This window comes from Lutra lutra, chromosome 8 (assembly GCF_902655055.1).
Source record: "Lutra lutra chromosome 8, mLutLut1.2, whole genome shotgun sequence".
In the NCBI taxonomy this organism is placed as follows: domain Eukaryota; kingdom Metazoa; phylum Chordata; class Mammalia; order Carnivora; family Mustelidae; genus Lutra; species Lutra lutra.
The window spans coordinates 105,619,158-105,636,147 of record NC_062285.1 but is presented as its reverse complement, the minus strand read 5'-3'; the positions used below and the strand labels follow the sequence as shown (position 1 = coordinate 105,636,147).

Below are 16,990 nucleotides of genomic sequence, written 5' to 3'. Positions count from 1 at the left end.
ATTGTGTTTTTAGCTGTTTACTATTTTAAATGGGTATTAATTTTAATACTGCACAGACTTACCAACGTTACAGACCAGTATCGACTGCAAGTTCAACCACTCCATCCTCTTCAGTTTCTACCATAAGCAGTTCACTTTATGCTTCAAGTCAACTAAACAGGCCAAATAGTCTTGTAGGTATAACTTCTGCTTACTCCAGAGGACTAACAAAAGAAAATGAAAGAGGTAAGAAGACCAAATCTTGGAAACACTTTGTTTCCTATAAATAATCCTTTGAATCGTTTGTTGTTGTTGTTGTTGTTGTTGTTGTTTTATTTTATAGTTCAATAGAAAATAAAGCAGCATTCCAAACTGGGAACCACTCTGCCATTCTTCCAGAAAGAAAATGACAGATGAGAATGAGACGAGTAGAAAATAAAAATAGAAAATTATGTAGCCTGGCATTGATACATATTGTCTTTATAATTCAAGACTTCACAAAAATATTTATGTCCAGCAACATAGAAAAAGATCAATATAGAAAAACTGTTAGGAGATTGTTTCTAGCAGCAGTTAATAGTGCCTTAAGTTATTTCTTGCCTATTGAATGAATCATAGTTCTTAAATTCTTTGTGTTTGAAATTGTTTTAAACTAAAATCACCTACACAAGTAATATCCTTGCTAAAACGAAACTGTTTTTATGCTTATTCTTGAGAAATAGATTTCTTTTTCAGCTGTGTGCTAGCATATTGATGATCACTATTAACATTTCATATAAACTTACTATTTAAATTTTAATAATTCCTACTTTAAGTCAGAGGTTGGGCACTATATACAGTCAATTCTAATTGCAGGCATTTTATATTTTAAAAGAAAATCTCATAGGATTAGTCATGACAATATCAATCCTATAGGATAAACTTGAGAAAATTAAGTTTTTCTTAATTTTCAGCTGACTTTTTTTGGTCAGAAATATTTCAGTTCTTTTTGTTTAAGATTTCTTATTTATTTGAGAAAGAGAGAATGCGTGAATGCATATGTAAGTTGTGGGAGAAGCAGAGAGAGGGGGAAAGAGAGAATCTCAAGCAGCAGAATCTCAGCTGAGCACAGAGCCTGTTGGAGGGCTCATTCCCACAACTCTGAGATCATGACCTGAGTCAAAACCAAGAATCGGAAGTTTAACTGACTGAGCCCCTCCGAGGCACCCCTTCAGTTCTTTAAGCCACTGAGTGTGAGGCTCACATAATGTTTTGTATAAAGTTTGAGCCAATAAAAGTTTAGATTATCATCTTCTACTGAATAACTGGAAGATTTAGCAACAGGGGGTCTAAAAATTCTCACATATCAACAACTGGCTAGAGCCAAATAGTTATCAGCCCTGCACTATTTGGAATAGTGCCCTCCTGACCCATTTTATTCATTTATATTATCAGGATGGCCACTGTAGGTGTTGGGAGTTTGAGATCGTTGCTATAAACCAATTCCAAAAACAACTCTGAAAAACCCTCTTAATACTATAATTTTGGAATTTCTTTTGCTATGACTCCTTACTAATGACACAAGGAGACTTTTATATATTTTTTTAAGATTTTATTTATTTATTTGACAGATCACAGGTGGGCAGAGGGGCAGGCAGAGAGAGAGGAAGAAGCAGGCTCCCTGCTGAGCAGAGAGCCCAGTGCAGAGAGCCCAATGCGGAGCTCGATCCCAGGACCCTGAGATCATGATCTGAGCCGAAGGCAGAGGCTTTAACCCACTGAGCCACCCAGGCGCCCCTTAAAAAATAATTAAAAAAAAAAAATTTTATTCATTTGACAGAGAGATCCCAAGTAGACAGAGCAGCAGGCAGAGAGAGAGGGAGGAGGCAGGCTCCCTGCCCGATCAGAGAGCCCAATGCGGGGCTCGATCCCAGGGCCCTGAGATCAAATGACCTGAGCTGAAGGCAGAGGCTTAACCCACTGAGCCACTCAGGCGCCCCTAAAAAATAATTTTTAATGTTACTTTGTTCCCCATAAGATGTCTGGTTTTAAAACATTTAAAGGCCCTAATATCTTTTTGGTGTATAAGTCTAAAGTTATTTTAACTGTCCTATGAAGGAAACAAATTTTGAGTCTATATTTTTTTATGTTGATTTGTTTTTAATATAAATATTTTTTCCAGAAAAAAAGGGTTTGTTCTTAAATACTAATAGAAATTGAACAAGTACTGTATTTATTCTACTACTGAATGAGGACTGGGAATAGTAGAAACAGAAACCGATAAACTTGGTGGATGCCTGCTTGTTCTTCCATCATTAAGAACTGGTTTCCTTGGGGCACCTGGGTGGCTCAGTGGGTTAAGCCTCTGTCTTCGTCTCAGGTCATGATTTCAGGGTCCTGGGATGGAGGCCTGCGTCAGGCTCTCTGCCCAGAAGGGGAGCCTGCTTCCCCCCTCCCCCTCTGCCTGCCTCCCTCTCTCTCTCTCTCTCTCTCTCTCTCTGTGTCAAATAAATAAATAAATCTTTTTCTTTTCTTTTCTTTCTTTCTTTTTTTTTTTTTTTTTTTAAAAAGAACTGGTTTCCTTGCAGTGTTAACTGTAACTATCTCCCATTCAGACCTTAATAACTCAAGCCCTGTTCTCTTCAAGGGATTCAATTATTTTCTGTCCAGCATATATTATATTATTAAGTGTGTCTTTTGGCAGAAGTTTTATAATAGGCAATAGGAAAATGAAATCATTAAAATTCTTCCTTTTTTTTTTTTTAAAGAGTTCATTTATTTATTTGAAAAACCGAGATCACAAGTAGGCAGAGAAGCAGTTAGAGAGAGAGGGTGGGGAAGCAGGCTCCCCGCTGAGCAGAGATCCTGATGTGGGGCTCAATCCAGGACCCTGGGATCATGACCTGAGCCGAAGGCAGAGGTTTAACCCACTGAGCCACCCAGGCGCCCCTAAAAGTCTTCTCTTGATCAAGAACCGATCCAGTGGGAGATACAAAGACATGTTTAAACCAAGTTTAAACCATAGGAGCACTGAGAGGGACAAAAAATAATTCTGATTGGAGAATTTCAGAAGGCTTCATGAAGGAGGTGACTTGAATTGTTATTATATTTTTCTTAACAAAATACTGTCAAGATATATTGCTACCATGTGGTTCACTATAATCTTTAACAGAAGGAGAAAAGAAAGAAGAGGAAAAAGAAGGAGAAGATAAATCACAACCTAAATCAATCAGAGAACGACGGAGACCGAGAGAGAAAAGGAGATCTACAGGAGTTTCATTTTGGACACAAGATGTGAGAACCTGTTAACATATAACTACTTGATAGTATACTTAATCTTTCCAGAAGTACATACTAATAATTTTTTATATACCTCAGATTACATATTCTTTAAGTCATCATTATGTGTTTTGAGTCAAGTTATTAAATCAGAAAGGTTCTTCTTTATAAGGATAGTTAATGAGTACTTAGATTTTTGGTATTACTGAAAATCAAGAGTTCTGTCCCAATTATGGAATAAAAATAATAGCTAATAGGTACAGCTCAGGAAATATATGTAACTATATAGTGGATAAACAGGCTTTACTTTGAACATTCTTTGAAAGAAAGGTGCTTTACATGTTTATACTATTATTGTATATTAGTTTCAAGTATGCAACATAGTGATTCAGCAATTACATACAAAATGCCCACTACAATAAGTATCTCTCTCATTATACTGTATGACAGTATTAGTGACTATATTCCCTATGCTGTACTTTTCATCACCTTGACTTAATTTATAAATGGAAGTTTAAACTAATCCCCTTCATCATTTTAACCTATCTCGCCATCCCCTCTTGAAGCAATCAGTTCGTTCTCTGTATTTATGAGTCTATTTCTGTTTGTTTGTTTGTTAATTTTTTGCGCTTTTAGAGTCCACATAAAAGTAAAGTCATGTGGTATTTGTTTTTCTCTGTTTGACTTATTTCTGTTAGCATAATACTCTCTAGATCTATCCATGTTGTGAAAGGCAAGATTTCGTATTTTTTATGGCTGAGTAATACTCTGTTGTATATATTTTCACATCTTCTTTATTTGATCTCTTGATGGATACTTTGGTTGCTTCTTTGTCTTGGCTCTTGTAAATAATGCTGCAGTGAACATGGGGAAAAATCTGTCTTTAAGGATTAGTGTTTTAGTTTTCTTCAGGTTAATTACCCAGTACAGGAATTACTGGATAATATGATATTTCTTTTTAATTTTTTGAGGAAGCTCCATATTGTTTTCCACAGTGGCTGCACCAATTTGCATTCCCACCAACAGTACACAAAGGTTTCCTTTTTCTCCATATTCACGCCAACACTTGTTATTTCTTACTTTTTGATGCTAACCATTCTGACAGGTGCGAGATAATGTCTCGTTGTGGGATCGGGTTTTTTTTTTTTTGCATTTTCCTAATGATTAATGATGTCGAGCACCTTTCCCTGTATTTATAACCATCTGTGTCTTTTTGGAAAAATGTCTTTTTTAAATTCTCTATTTTTTAATCTGCCTTTTTGTTGGTGGTGATGGTGGTGGTGTTGAGTTGTGTGAGGTTTTTATATTTTTTTAATGTTAACTCCTTACCAGATAATATTATTGTCAAGTATCTTCTCTCATTCAGTGGGTTAGACTTTTCATTCTAATGATGGTTTCCTTCATTGTACAAAATCTTTTTAGTTTGATAAGTCCCAGTTGTTTATTTTTGCTGTTCCTTTCCCTTGCCTGAGGGGACAGATCCAAAAATATACTGCTTAAGCCTGATATCAAGAATTTACTGCCTATGTTTCTTTTAATAGTCTTTAATCCATTTTGAGTTTATTTTTGTGAATGGTATTAAAATGGTCCAGTTTCATTCTTTTTCATGTAGCTGTCTGGTTTTCCAGCACCATTTTTTGAAGAGAACATCTTTCCTTATATATATTCTTTTGCTTTGTCAAAGATTAACCATATAAGCATGGGGCTATTTTAAGGCTGTCTTTTCTGCTCTATTGATCTGTGTCTCTTTGTGACAGTACCATAGTATTTTGATTACTATCACTTTGTATAGTATACTTTGAAATCTTGGATTGTGATACCTCTGGATTTGTTAAGATTCTTTCTCAAGATTGCCTTGGCTTTTCAGGGTCATTTGTGGTTCCATATTAATTTTAGGATTATTTGTTCTTATTCTGTGAAAAATACTATTGCTTTTTGATGGGGATTACATGAATTTGTAGATTGCCTTTAGTGTGGACATTTTGACAGTATTTTTCTAGTCCATGAGCATTGTGTATCTTTTTATTTATTTGTATCATCTTCAGTTCTTTGACCCCCACTATCTTACTATTCAGAGTACAGTCTTGTCACCTCTTGGGTTAAATTTATTCCTAGGTATTTTATTATTTTTGATGCAGTTGTAAATGGGATTTTTTTTCTATTTCTCTTTCAGTTTGTTATTAATATGTAGAAATGCAACATATATTTTTGTGTATTGATTTTGTATCCTGCAACTTACTGAATTCATTTATTAGTTCTAATAGTTTTCAGTGGACTCTTTAGGGTTTTCCCTATATGTCAATTGTAAAATAGAGACAGTTTTTACTTATCCTTACCAGTTTGGATTACTTTTATTTCTTTTTCTTGTCTGATTACATTGGGTGGGACTTCCAGTACTATGTTGAATGAAAGTGTTAAGAGTGAGTATCCTTGTCCTTTTTCTGATCTCAGAGAAAAAGCTTTCCAGCTTTTCACAGTGGGGTATGTTAACTATAGGTTCATCATCTATGGCATTCTTTATATGAGGTATGTTCCTTTAAATCCACTTTGTTGAAAATTTTTATCATGAAAGGATATTGAATTTTGTCAAATACTTTTTCTTTATTGAGACAATCATATTTTTTATCCTTCATTTTGTTAATGTGTTACATCATATTGATTGATTTATAGACATTGTACCTTTAGATCCCTGAGATTAGTCCCATGGAATCGTGGTAATTAATCCTTTTAATGTATTGTTGTATTTGTTTTGTTAATATTTGTGAGGATTTTGCATGTATGTTGATCAGTGATACTGATCTGTAATTTTCTTTTTTTGTGTCTGTCTGATTTTGGTGTCAGGGTAATACTGGCCTTACAGAATGAATTTGGAAGCATTCCCTCCTCTTCTGTTTGTTGTTGGTTTTTTTGGGTTTGTTTTTTTGTTGTTTTTGTTGTTGTTTGGAAAAGTTTGAGAAAGATAGGTATTACTTCTTTAAATGTTTGGTAGAACTCATCTGTAAAGCCATCTGATTCTGGACTTCACTCTCTGCTGGGCATTTTTAAAGTACTGATTCAATTTCATTAACTGGTGATCGGTCTGTTCAGATTTTTTATTTCTCCCTGATTTAATCTTAGAAGATTATATGTTTCTAGAAATTTATCCATTTCTTCTAATTCATTGGCATGTCATTGTTTTTAATAGATTCTTCTAATTCTTTGTACTCCTATGGTGTCCATTGTAACTTCTCTTTCATTTTTTATTTATTTCAGTTCTCTCTTTTTCTTGAGGAAGCTGGCTATAAAGTTTTGTCAGTTTTGTTTACCTTTTCAAGAACCAGCTCTTAGTTTCATCTATCTTTTGCTTTTTGTTTTTTAGTCTATATTCCATTTATTTCTGCTCTGATCTTTATTACTTCCTTTTTTCTGCTAACTTTGGGCTTTGCTATTTTTCTGATTCCTTGAGGTTTAAGGTTAGATTGCTTGAGATTTTTCTTGTTTCTTGAGATAGGCCTGTATCACTGTAAACTTCCCTTTTAGAAGCATTTTTGTTGCATCCCAAAGATTTTGAGCCATTGTTTCCTTTTCATTTATGTTCAGGTATTTTTTTTATTTCCTCTTTGATTTCTTCGTTGACCCATTGTTTATTTAGTAGTATGTTGTTTACCGCCACATGTTCATGTTTTTTCTAGTTTTCTTCTAATTGATTTTTAGTTTCATACCACTTTGGTCAGAAAAGATACTTGATATGATTTCAGTCTTAAATATTTTGAGGTTTATTCTGTGGCCTAACATGATCTGTCCTTGAGAATGTCCCATGAGCACTTGAAAAGAATGTATTTTGTTTTTAGGTAGAGTGTTCTATACATACCTGTTAAGCCTATCTGGTCTAAGGTGACTTTCAAAGTCACTGTTTTCTTACTGATTTTTCTATCTGGATAATCTCTCCATTGATGTAAGTTAAGGTATTAAAAGTTCTCTATTATTATTGTATGATTTCAGTTTTGTCCTTTATGTTTGTTAATACTTGCATTTTATTTTTAGGTGCTCCTATGTTGGGTATATTGATATTTAAATTCTTATATTCTCTTGTTGGATTGATCTCTTTAACATTATGTAATGCCCTCTTTGTCTCTTTTTAGTCTTTGTTTTAAAGTCTGTTTTGTCTAATACAAGTATTGCTACCCAACCTTTTTTTTTCTTCCATTGGAATTTTTTTTTCCATCCCTTTACTTTTAGTCTGTATGTGTCTTTAGATCTGAAATAATTTCTCGTGGGCAGCGTATGGTTGGGTCTTCTTTTTTTTAGCCATGTAGTCATCCTGTATCCTTTGATTGGAGCATTTACATTTACAGGAATTACTGATAGGTATGTACTTCAGTTTCGTTCATTGTTTTCTGGCTGTTTTCGTAGTTCTTCTCTGTTCCTTTCTTCTCTTGCTTCCCTTGTCATTTGATGACTTTAGTAGTATGCTTGGATTCCTTCCTTTTTATTTTTCGTGTGTCCATTTTAGGTTTTGGTTTGTGGTTACCATGAGGTTTGTATATAACATCCTATGTATACAGCGGTCTGTCTTAATAGTCATCGCTTAAGTTCGAACAGATTCTAAAAATACTTCATTTTTACTCCCTCCTCTACATTTTATGTATGTGACATATTTCACTACTTTTATTTTGTGTATCCTTTAATTTCTGTAGGTATAATTGATTTTGGGGTTTTTTTGTTGTTGTTGTTGTTTTTTAAGCTTCATATACTAGCCAGTGAAATTTTTTCCTTTTATAATTTTCTTATTTTAGCTCTGGCCTTGCCTTTTCCACTTACGGAAGTCTCTTTAACATTTCTTATAAGGCTGGTTTAGTGGTGATGAAGTCCTTTAACTTTTTGTCTGGGAAACTCTTTATCCTTCTTCACTTCTTAATGATAACCTTTTTAGGTAATCTTGGTTGTAGGTTTTTTTTCAGAAGGTTGTAGGTTTTTTCCATGACAGTCTTATGTCTTGCCATTCCCTTCTGGCCTGCAAAGTTTCTGTTGAAAAATAAGCTAACAGCCTTATAGGGTTTCCCTTGTACATAAGTAGTTGGTTTTAAGATTCTCTTTATCTTTAATTTTTGATATTTTGATTAATAAATATCTTGGTGTGGACCTCTTGGATTCCTATTGTTTGGTGATCTGTGTACTTTCTGGATCTGGGTATCTGTTCCTTTTCCCAGGTTAGGCAAGTTTTCAGTTATTATTTCTTAAAATAAGTTTTCTGCCTCTTTCTCTCTTCTTCTAAGACATCTATAATGTTAATGTTAATATCCTTGGTATTGTCATAAATTCCCTTAACCTATCCTCATTTTTTAGTTCTTTTTTTCTCTTGTTCAGCTTGGATGCTTTCTACTACCCTATCTTCCAGATTGCAGATTCATTCTTTTGTATTCTCTAATCTGCTGCTTCTCTAGTATATATTTTTCATTTCCGTTACTGTATTCTTCGGCTCTGATTGGTTCTTTTTTATATTTTCTCTTTTTTTTGTTGAAATTCACCCTTAGTTCATCCATTCTTCTCTCAAGTCTGGTGAACATCTTTATGACCATGACTTAGAACCTATACCAGGTATATTGGTTATTTCCATTTTGTTTTGTTCTTTTTTAGAGGTTTTGTCTTATTCTTTCATTTGGAACATAGTTGTCTGTTTTCTCGTTTTGTGTTTGTTTCTCTGTATCATGTGGGTCAGCCATGTCTCCTGGTTTTAAAAGTAGTGGCCTTGTGGTTTTGTGGTGCCCTGTAACACAACCCTTCCCCCCCACCCTATTAACAGAACCAGGTGCTCCAGCATGGGGATGGGATCCCCTGTGTAAGCTGTGTGTACCTTCCTCTTGTAACTAGGCCTTGATCTGGGGGCACTAGTGGGTGGGCTGGCCCTCAGCCCAGCTGGCTACAGTGATCCGCTGTGCCTACTACAGTTGCACTGCTGAGCAGTGCTGGTCCCCAGTGCAGCTGACTGAGAAGCCTGACTGTAGCTGCTGTGGGTAGGCTGGTGGGTGGGATGGGCTCTCCCCGTCCCCAGGACAGGAGTAGTTTTGAAAGTGTTCCAGGACCCCCACCCCAGGGCTGCCCACTAGGTGTTATGGGGCAATAATCATTTTCTGGGGACACAAGTTTTGACCAAGGCTGCCCATCAGGTGTTGCAGAGCAGGAGCCACTTTGAAAGGGGGCCTGCCAGTGTGAGTGGATTGAGCAGGGAGCATCCACGGGGAAAGCTGGGGTGGGGTAAGCAGTGCTAGCAAGGTAGATAGAGGGTGTCAGAACTGGCCCTTGTGTCTGGCCAATTAGGCAGAAGGGGGTTGGTAATGGTGCTAACTAGTACCTTCTTCCCTAGAGAGAGCCCCTGCAGATCCCAGACCCTCAAGCACATGCCCTCAAATTAGGAAGTGAAAATCTTCATGTATAACCCAGGTGCTTTTCAAACTACTGCTTCAGCACAGGGTCTCTATCCATGACATAGTACTATGGCCCTTTGAAAGTGGAATATCTGTTTCCTGTAGTCTTCTGACTCTTTCAGAGTTAAGCTCCATTCATTTTCAAAGTTACTGGAGTTAATCCCTTCTTATTTTCAAAGCCAAGTGTTAGAGGGATTCATCTTCCCCATGCAGGTCCCCAGAGTAGGGGTTGCCCACGGTGAGGCATGATGCACCTTGCTCCTCAAGGAGGAGTTCTGTACCTATGATAATCCTCTCATTTGTGGGTTGCCATATGAGAGCTTTGATACTCAACTGCTTCTCTGCCCCATCCTGCCCTTCTCCATGGGGCTTCTGTATGTTTTTTTAGCAATGGAAGATCTCTTCTGCTAATTTTCAGGTTGTTTTCAGAGTGAGTTTTTACATTATATGTAGCTGTTGCCTCAGTGTGTCCATGGAGGGAGGTAAGCTCAGGATCCTCCTACCTCACCATCTACCTAGAACTCCTTAAGATGCTTTACATTCCATTTTCATGAATATGATTATATAATATACGTAACAATTAGTTACATCTCAAGTGATGTTTGCTAGAAGTAGTGCTTTGGCTTATCAAATTGTAACACTCATACAAAATTTTATTTTTTTTCCTTATCCCTGATTGTATATATGCCTAACATTGCTATTCATATACAGGAGAAAGAAAAACTATAGTGTAGCACAGTTAACACGAAATTTATGCTGTTTCAATAGAACATATTACTATGGAAGGACAAACATAATCTGTTTGGGTTTTTCCAGCCTCTTGGGTTTGGTTTTTTTTTTTCCATTTTTCTTTTAATTTTTAATATAGAAAATTCAAATGTACAAAAGTAACAGAGAAGTATAATGACCCCACCCCAGATATCCCTACACTTCCACAATCCCATATTATTTAAAGAAAATCTATAGAATATCATTTCATCTAAAAATTTTAATATGTACTTTTAAGAGGAAAGGATTTCTTTTTAAAAATTACCAGAATTAATATTTTTAATAAAAGTAATAACAGTATGTATACCATACAGCAAATGATCACAATACTGTGATCACATTTGTTAAGTAAGTTAACTGTAAATCCTTAATATTTAATATCCAGTTTTCATATCCTTTCAACTTATATATGCCATAAGTGGTTTGTTGTAGTTTTATACTTTGCTGGTTTGATTGGAATATAGTAAGGGTTATGCATTATGAATAGTACATCTTTAATGCCTCTTTTAATCAGTTTCTCCTTCCATCTCATTTTTTTCCTTACAGTTTTTTTGAATGAACTTGGGTTATCATATCCCAGAAATGTTGTTTAATACATTAATGTGGTTTTTTATATTTCCTATAAATTGGTAACTGCCATTTTACCAACTGGTAACTACCAGGTAGAGAACTGATCCCATTGTGGTTCAAAAATTCTTTTGGCAAGGTATCTTTGTTCATCAAGAAGTGTATGATATCCGTTTTATTTTAATTGATTGCTCATTACCATTTTAGTAACAAACAAAACCTTACAGTCTTAATTAGCACCCTAACGTAGTTACTCTTATTACTTAAAATTACCTTTTTAATAAATCGTTTTATTAGGAAATTCATAGTCAAAGCTGTGTTTATTAAACAGTATTTATTTTTCCCCAGTTTTATTCAGACCAGCTCTCCCTTCAGAACTTCACTTTCTGGAATACCCTTAACTTTGCATTGTAAGGATTTTTCCTGGGATTCAAATTGGCAGTACTCATCTTTTTTTTTTTTTTTTTTTTTTTTTTTAAGATTTTTTTATTTATTCATTTGACAGAGAGAGATCACAAGTAGGCAGAGAGGCAGGCAGAGAGAGAGGAAGAAGCAGGCTCCCCACTGAGCAGAGAGCCCGATGCGGGGCTCAATCCCAGGACCCTGAGATCATGACCCGAGCTGAAGGCAGCGGCTCAACCCGCTGAGCCACCCAGGCGCCCCAGTACTCATCTTTTTAATTTGAGCCTGCATCAAATTGTGTTCTAATTAGCCATCAGAGGACAGGTCTTCTTTCCCCATCTTAGCCACATTTGAAGCTATATCAGCTTCAAATACATACAAAAAGAAACAAGAGCTCTGTCAAAGAAAGGGTATTATGTAGTTAGGCAGCTTTTTAATCTCTTGTATTAGTAGGCTCCCCCCCTTTTTTTTTGATTACTACTTTTAAGACCTGTGAACCTCCCCACTTTTTAAATTTCCAGTTTCTATGTTTTCCCATGAAACTGCAGTTTTTAAAAACAATCATTTCATGACATGGAATTCATATTTTTATATTAACAATTATATTAATAAAACTAACAACAGCACCACTGATTTTGCCTGATTTCTATTTAGTGTGCTGTAAACTCCCAAGAAATTTCCAGATGTTGATAAACTACCTAAATATAATAGGACTTCTGCATAAATCTTGACAAGCTTATGGAATCCCAACTTTTCTTACTTAATATAATGAATTTCCTATTTTTGCTGCCCCATTATAGTGGAGTGTCTAAATAGTACATTTTAACTATTAAAGCATATGCAGTATCATTACAGTATAAAATGTAATACCTTCTGCTAAGCCTCCAGTTTCCTCACCCCCACTGTGAATGTGTTTCCTAAATCATGTTTTTAGGTAGATCTTTTTCACCATGCATGTTAACCTGCTTAGATTGTGTCATGCAGACAAAATAAGGCTTCTTCAAAATAGGATAGAAAAATTCCCACTTAAAGATTAGTTTTCCTTTTGATTTGTTTCCTGGTAGATTTTTCTCAAGGGTTGTTTCAAATTAGAAAAGCCCTGGGGCATCTGGGTGGCTCAGTTGGTTAAGCAGCTGACTCTTAATTTCCACAGAGACCTGATCTCAGGGTCATGAGATGGAACCCCACATCAGGCTTCCAGCTCAGCAGGGAGTCTGCTTGAGCTTCTCTCTGCCTCTCCCATCCCCACCACATACCCCCCACCTCTTGCTTGCGTGCTCTCTCTCAAATAAATCTTTTTTAAAAAATTAGAGAAGCCTTAAAAAATTTAAGTATCAAGTGTTTGATATTTATTTTTACTTTTCTAAAGTAAATTGACAATGTATTTTAGAGCGATGAAAATGAACAAGAGCAACAATCAGATACAGAAGAAGGATCCAATAAGAAAGAAACTCAGGTAAAAAGCATTTGTGTTTAGAAGTATTCATATTTTTTAAGGATTGCTATTTGCTTGTGTTTGTATTTATTCATGCAAGACAGTTACTGCACACTGTACCTCCATGCTGGGGATAGACAGTGTTTCTCTGGGGTCAGGGGTAAATGGACTGGAAGGGACACAAAGAATATTTTAGAGACAATGGAAATATTCTGGATCTTGATTATAATGGTGATTTTCTGGATATATACAGCTGTCAAACTTATCAAAGTGCATACCCTAAGTGAATAGTTTATTATATATAAATTAATCTTCAAAGTTAAAAAGAAAGTTTCCTATTTGGTCCTGAAAGGTACTTTTATTTTATAATAGGTACCCAGACAGATAATGAAGAATTAATTACTTCCAAGGGTAAATTATTTGCAGGGTAAAGTTTTATCACCTTTAAACCCTTTGCCTCTCAGTTGTTAGCATCCCCCAGTTCCCTCTATGTCTTGTGTTTATTATATTCTGTAAACCTGACCGTTGTCTTCCTTTCCCAGTGGTATCCTGTGAATTCCCATCTTTCAAGGGAAAAATAATAGGTAAACAAGAGGGAATGGGTTAGTAAGCCATTCCTAGTTAGCACTTCTCACTGCCTTATCACACAGACCTCACATCCCACCAGGTTGGGATAGAAGGGAAAAGGTTTTCTGACTTCCAAGTTGTGATTTTGAAGCATATTGCTTCTTGTGTTTAAATTTTCCTGTTAAAGTTATACATGAGATACATTAAGACTGAGTAGAAAATTGTTTCTAGGGAGAAACATTTTCTTAGTTCCAAACAGTTTAAATAGGTTTGTTCATTTTAAATAGGGGATTATTTAGCTCTTGTTTTTGTGCTAGCATTCAGTTACAAGTAACAGAAAACCCAACTGAAACCAAATTGAACAAAAAATTTGTTATGCTCCAGTTGTATTATACAACCCTCTATGTCAGCTTCATCCTCAAGCAGGTATACCTCACCGGGCTGGGATTTATAATAATTGGCTTGGACTAGGCAAGGTCCACAACTAGGATAGTGCAGCCATTTTACTACTAATGTGGGCTGTATACCATCTCACTTAAACCAGTTGACTGGTACACTGTGAGGAAAAGGAAGAATGGAAGTTAACAAGTCTTTACAGTAAACTAGAAAAGTGCTTCTGGCCATTAGATATGCCACTCTCTTTTTAAAAGCTTGTGGTATGGGCGCCTGGGTGGCTCAGTGGGTTAAGCCGCTGCCTTCGGCTCAGGTCGTGATCTCAGGGTCCTGGGATCGAGTCCCACATCGGGCTCTCTGCTCGGCAAGAAGCCTGCTTCCCTCTCTCTCTCTCTCTCTGCCTGCCTCTCCATCTACTTGTGATCTCTCTCTGTCAAATAAATAAATAAAATCTTTAAAAAAAAAATAAATAAATAAATAAAATAAAAGCTTGTGGTATCGGGGATGCCTGGGTGGCTCAGTCAGTTAAGCATCTGTCTCCAGCTCAGGTCATGATCCCAGGGTGTTGGGATCGAGTCCCTCACGGGGCTTATGGCTCAGTGAGGAGCCTGCTTCTCTCTCTCTCTTCTGCTCCCGCTGCTTGTGTGCCTGCTCACTCACCCTCTCTCTCTCTGATGAATAAATAAATAAAATCTTTAAAGGGGGGGCGGGGCGCCTGGGTGGCTCAGTTGATAAGCATCTGCCTTCAGCTGGTCCTGGGATTGAGCCCCGCATTGGGCTCCCTGCTCAGCAGGAAGCCCGCTTCTCCCTCTCCTACTCCGCCTGCTTGTGTTCCCTCTCTCTCTGTGTCTCTCCTTATCAAATAAATAAATAACATCTTAAAAAAAAAAAAAACTTGTAGCATCAGCCCCTGCTTTTCCTTGTAAAAGTATTAGCAAAATTCTTCTGTGCATTTTCTGAAGTAAATGATGTCATCACCTCAGAAGTGTGTTTGATAATAGAACTTCCATTCAGGTTATAGAATCCAAGTTAACCACATTAAAAAATGGCATTGGGTCATGTACTTTTTTACTTCAAAGATAAGCAAATTGTAAATTTCAAAAAGTTCCTCCAAATTCAGAATTGCATGTGAAACTCAGGCTGTCTACCTTCAGAATATAAATTAAAAGAAATTAAGATTAAACTTTATCACAGAAAATTGCATGACTTTATCATAACATTCGTTGTTATTAGAATTATGTGTTACAACATTATTTCTAAAGATAGGACTTCTGTTGCTTTGGCTCTTGTGATCTGCTTTCATTAAGTTATTGTATAATAAAACTTTTACCATGCAAAGGATATTAGTAATCAAGAATTTAAGGGGTGCCTGGGTGGTGCAGTAGCTTAAGCCTCTAGCATCTGCTCAGGTCATGATCTCAGTGTCCTGGGATAGAGCCCTGTATGGGACTCTCTGCTCAGCAGGGAGCCTGCTTCCCCCTCTCTCTCTGCCTGCCTCTCTGCCTACTTGTGATCTCTGTCTGTCAAATAAATAAATAAAATCTTTAAAAGAAAAAAATAAAAGGATTTAAGTATGACACCAAGGCACGAAAAAGAAAAGATTAACAGATTTAATTATTTAAACATATAAAACTAGAATATGACAGAAATGGTACCCTTTTTAAAGTGAGACACATTTGCTCAGTTAAAAGTGAATAATCTTGGCATGTATCATACTTAAAAGTTTAGTATTTGTACTATGAAAAAACTCTAGGAAAAGAGAGACAGAATACATGGAACTTAAAATTTTACAAAAGAAGAAATATAAGTGGCCAATAAGCTTGAAAATGCATTTAATCTTACTAATAACCAAAGACATGACAATTAATATAAAAAAGTAAAATTGGCAAGGGCTAGTTATGCTCAGATTTGGTATGATCACTAGTGAAATAGTATATTTATATAAGGTTTTGGAACTGTAACAAATTCATCCTTTACAGAGATTAGTTTAACAGTACAAATCAGAAATTCATACATGGATATGAATATAAAAAAGGTAACAGTAGTTATCTAGAGGGTTGGAGGCAGGGTAGTTATAGAGGAAATTTTTAGGCTGTGGTACTTTTAGATAAGCTTATGGTTCTGTAATTAAGTATATTTTACTTTGAAAAAATAATTTTGAAATACAGGGAGCAAGAACATTGCTATATGAAATAAGGACATATGCTAAATGAAATAGGCTAGTCATGAAATAGACATAATGTATGATCCCACTTACATGAGGTATCTATTCAAACTCTTAGAAAGTAGAATTGTTTCTGGGGGGGGGTAGAAGAATATGGGGAGTTGTTCAATGTGTATAGAGTTTGTTTTGCAAGATAAAAATATTCTAGAGCTGTGTTGCACAACAATGTGAATATGTTAACGCTATTGAGCTGTACTTCTAAAAGTAGTTTAGATGGTAACTTTTATGTCATGTGTTTTTATTACAGTCTCAAAAATGTAACAAATAACAATGATAGCACCATGATTTTTAAAGACAAAGAAATGGAATTTGAGTGATTTCTGTGACTGCTTGGAGTTTTGTTTGTTTGTTTTTTAATTTAAATCAGTGAACCAGAGTGCAAGTTGTGAGATGAATGGCGATGTTTCCATTTGATATGTACACATTTTACTTCATACATGGATATTTTTCTAAATTTGAGTAATATCTCTTGGTTTTTTTGGTTCTTTTTTTTTTTAATTGAGATATAATTGACATACATTATTGTATTAGTTTTAGGTGTTCAACGTAGTGATTCATTATTTGTATATATTGGAAAATTATCACCACAGTAAGTCTAGTTAATATCCATTCCCACACATAGTTATATTTTTCCTTCTGTGATAAGAACTTTAAAAGTCTATTCTCTTAGCAGTATTTGAATTTGAATCTATTGAAAGCTGAAATTTAACTCAAAATTGTTATTGTCATAAAACTAATGAACAAATCAATGAAATAAAGCATTACATCAAAAACTAGGAAGTAAGTACAAAATTAAAATTGGTTTTGCAAAGGAAATTTAAATAGACTAGTAAGGCATTTTTAGTCCAAATTAGATTTTAAACAATTCCAAAGGAACCCAATAATTTTACAGTGCATTCAAAGATAAATGTAATGGAAAAATACAAATACCTAATTCAGAAATTTAACGAACCATTTTTGAATAGTTGCCTTATAGAAAAGTGTAGTTTGAGC

The 16,990-nt window shown here is 35.5% G+C and overlaps 1 protein-coding gene across 1 annotated transcript in view; it reads left to right on the top strand.

Annotated features, from left to right (window-relative positions):
* The window catches only part of PPP1R12A (protein phosphatase 1 regulatory subunit 12A), a 147,164-nt gene that overhangs the window by 113,617 nt on the left and 16,557 nt on the right, over window positions 1–16,990 (top strand). The window contains 3 exon segments of the mRNA XM_047739768.1: window positions 57–225; window positions 3,131–3,252; window positions 12,769–12,834. Of these exon segments, the coding sequence (XP_047595724.1) occupies window positions 57–225; window positions 3,131–3,252; window positions 12,769–12,834 (357 nt within the window).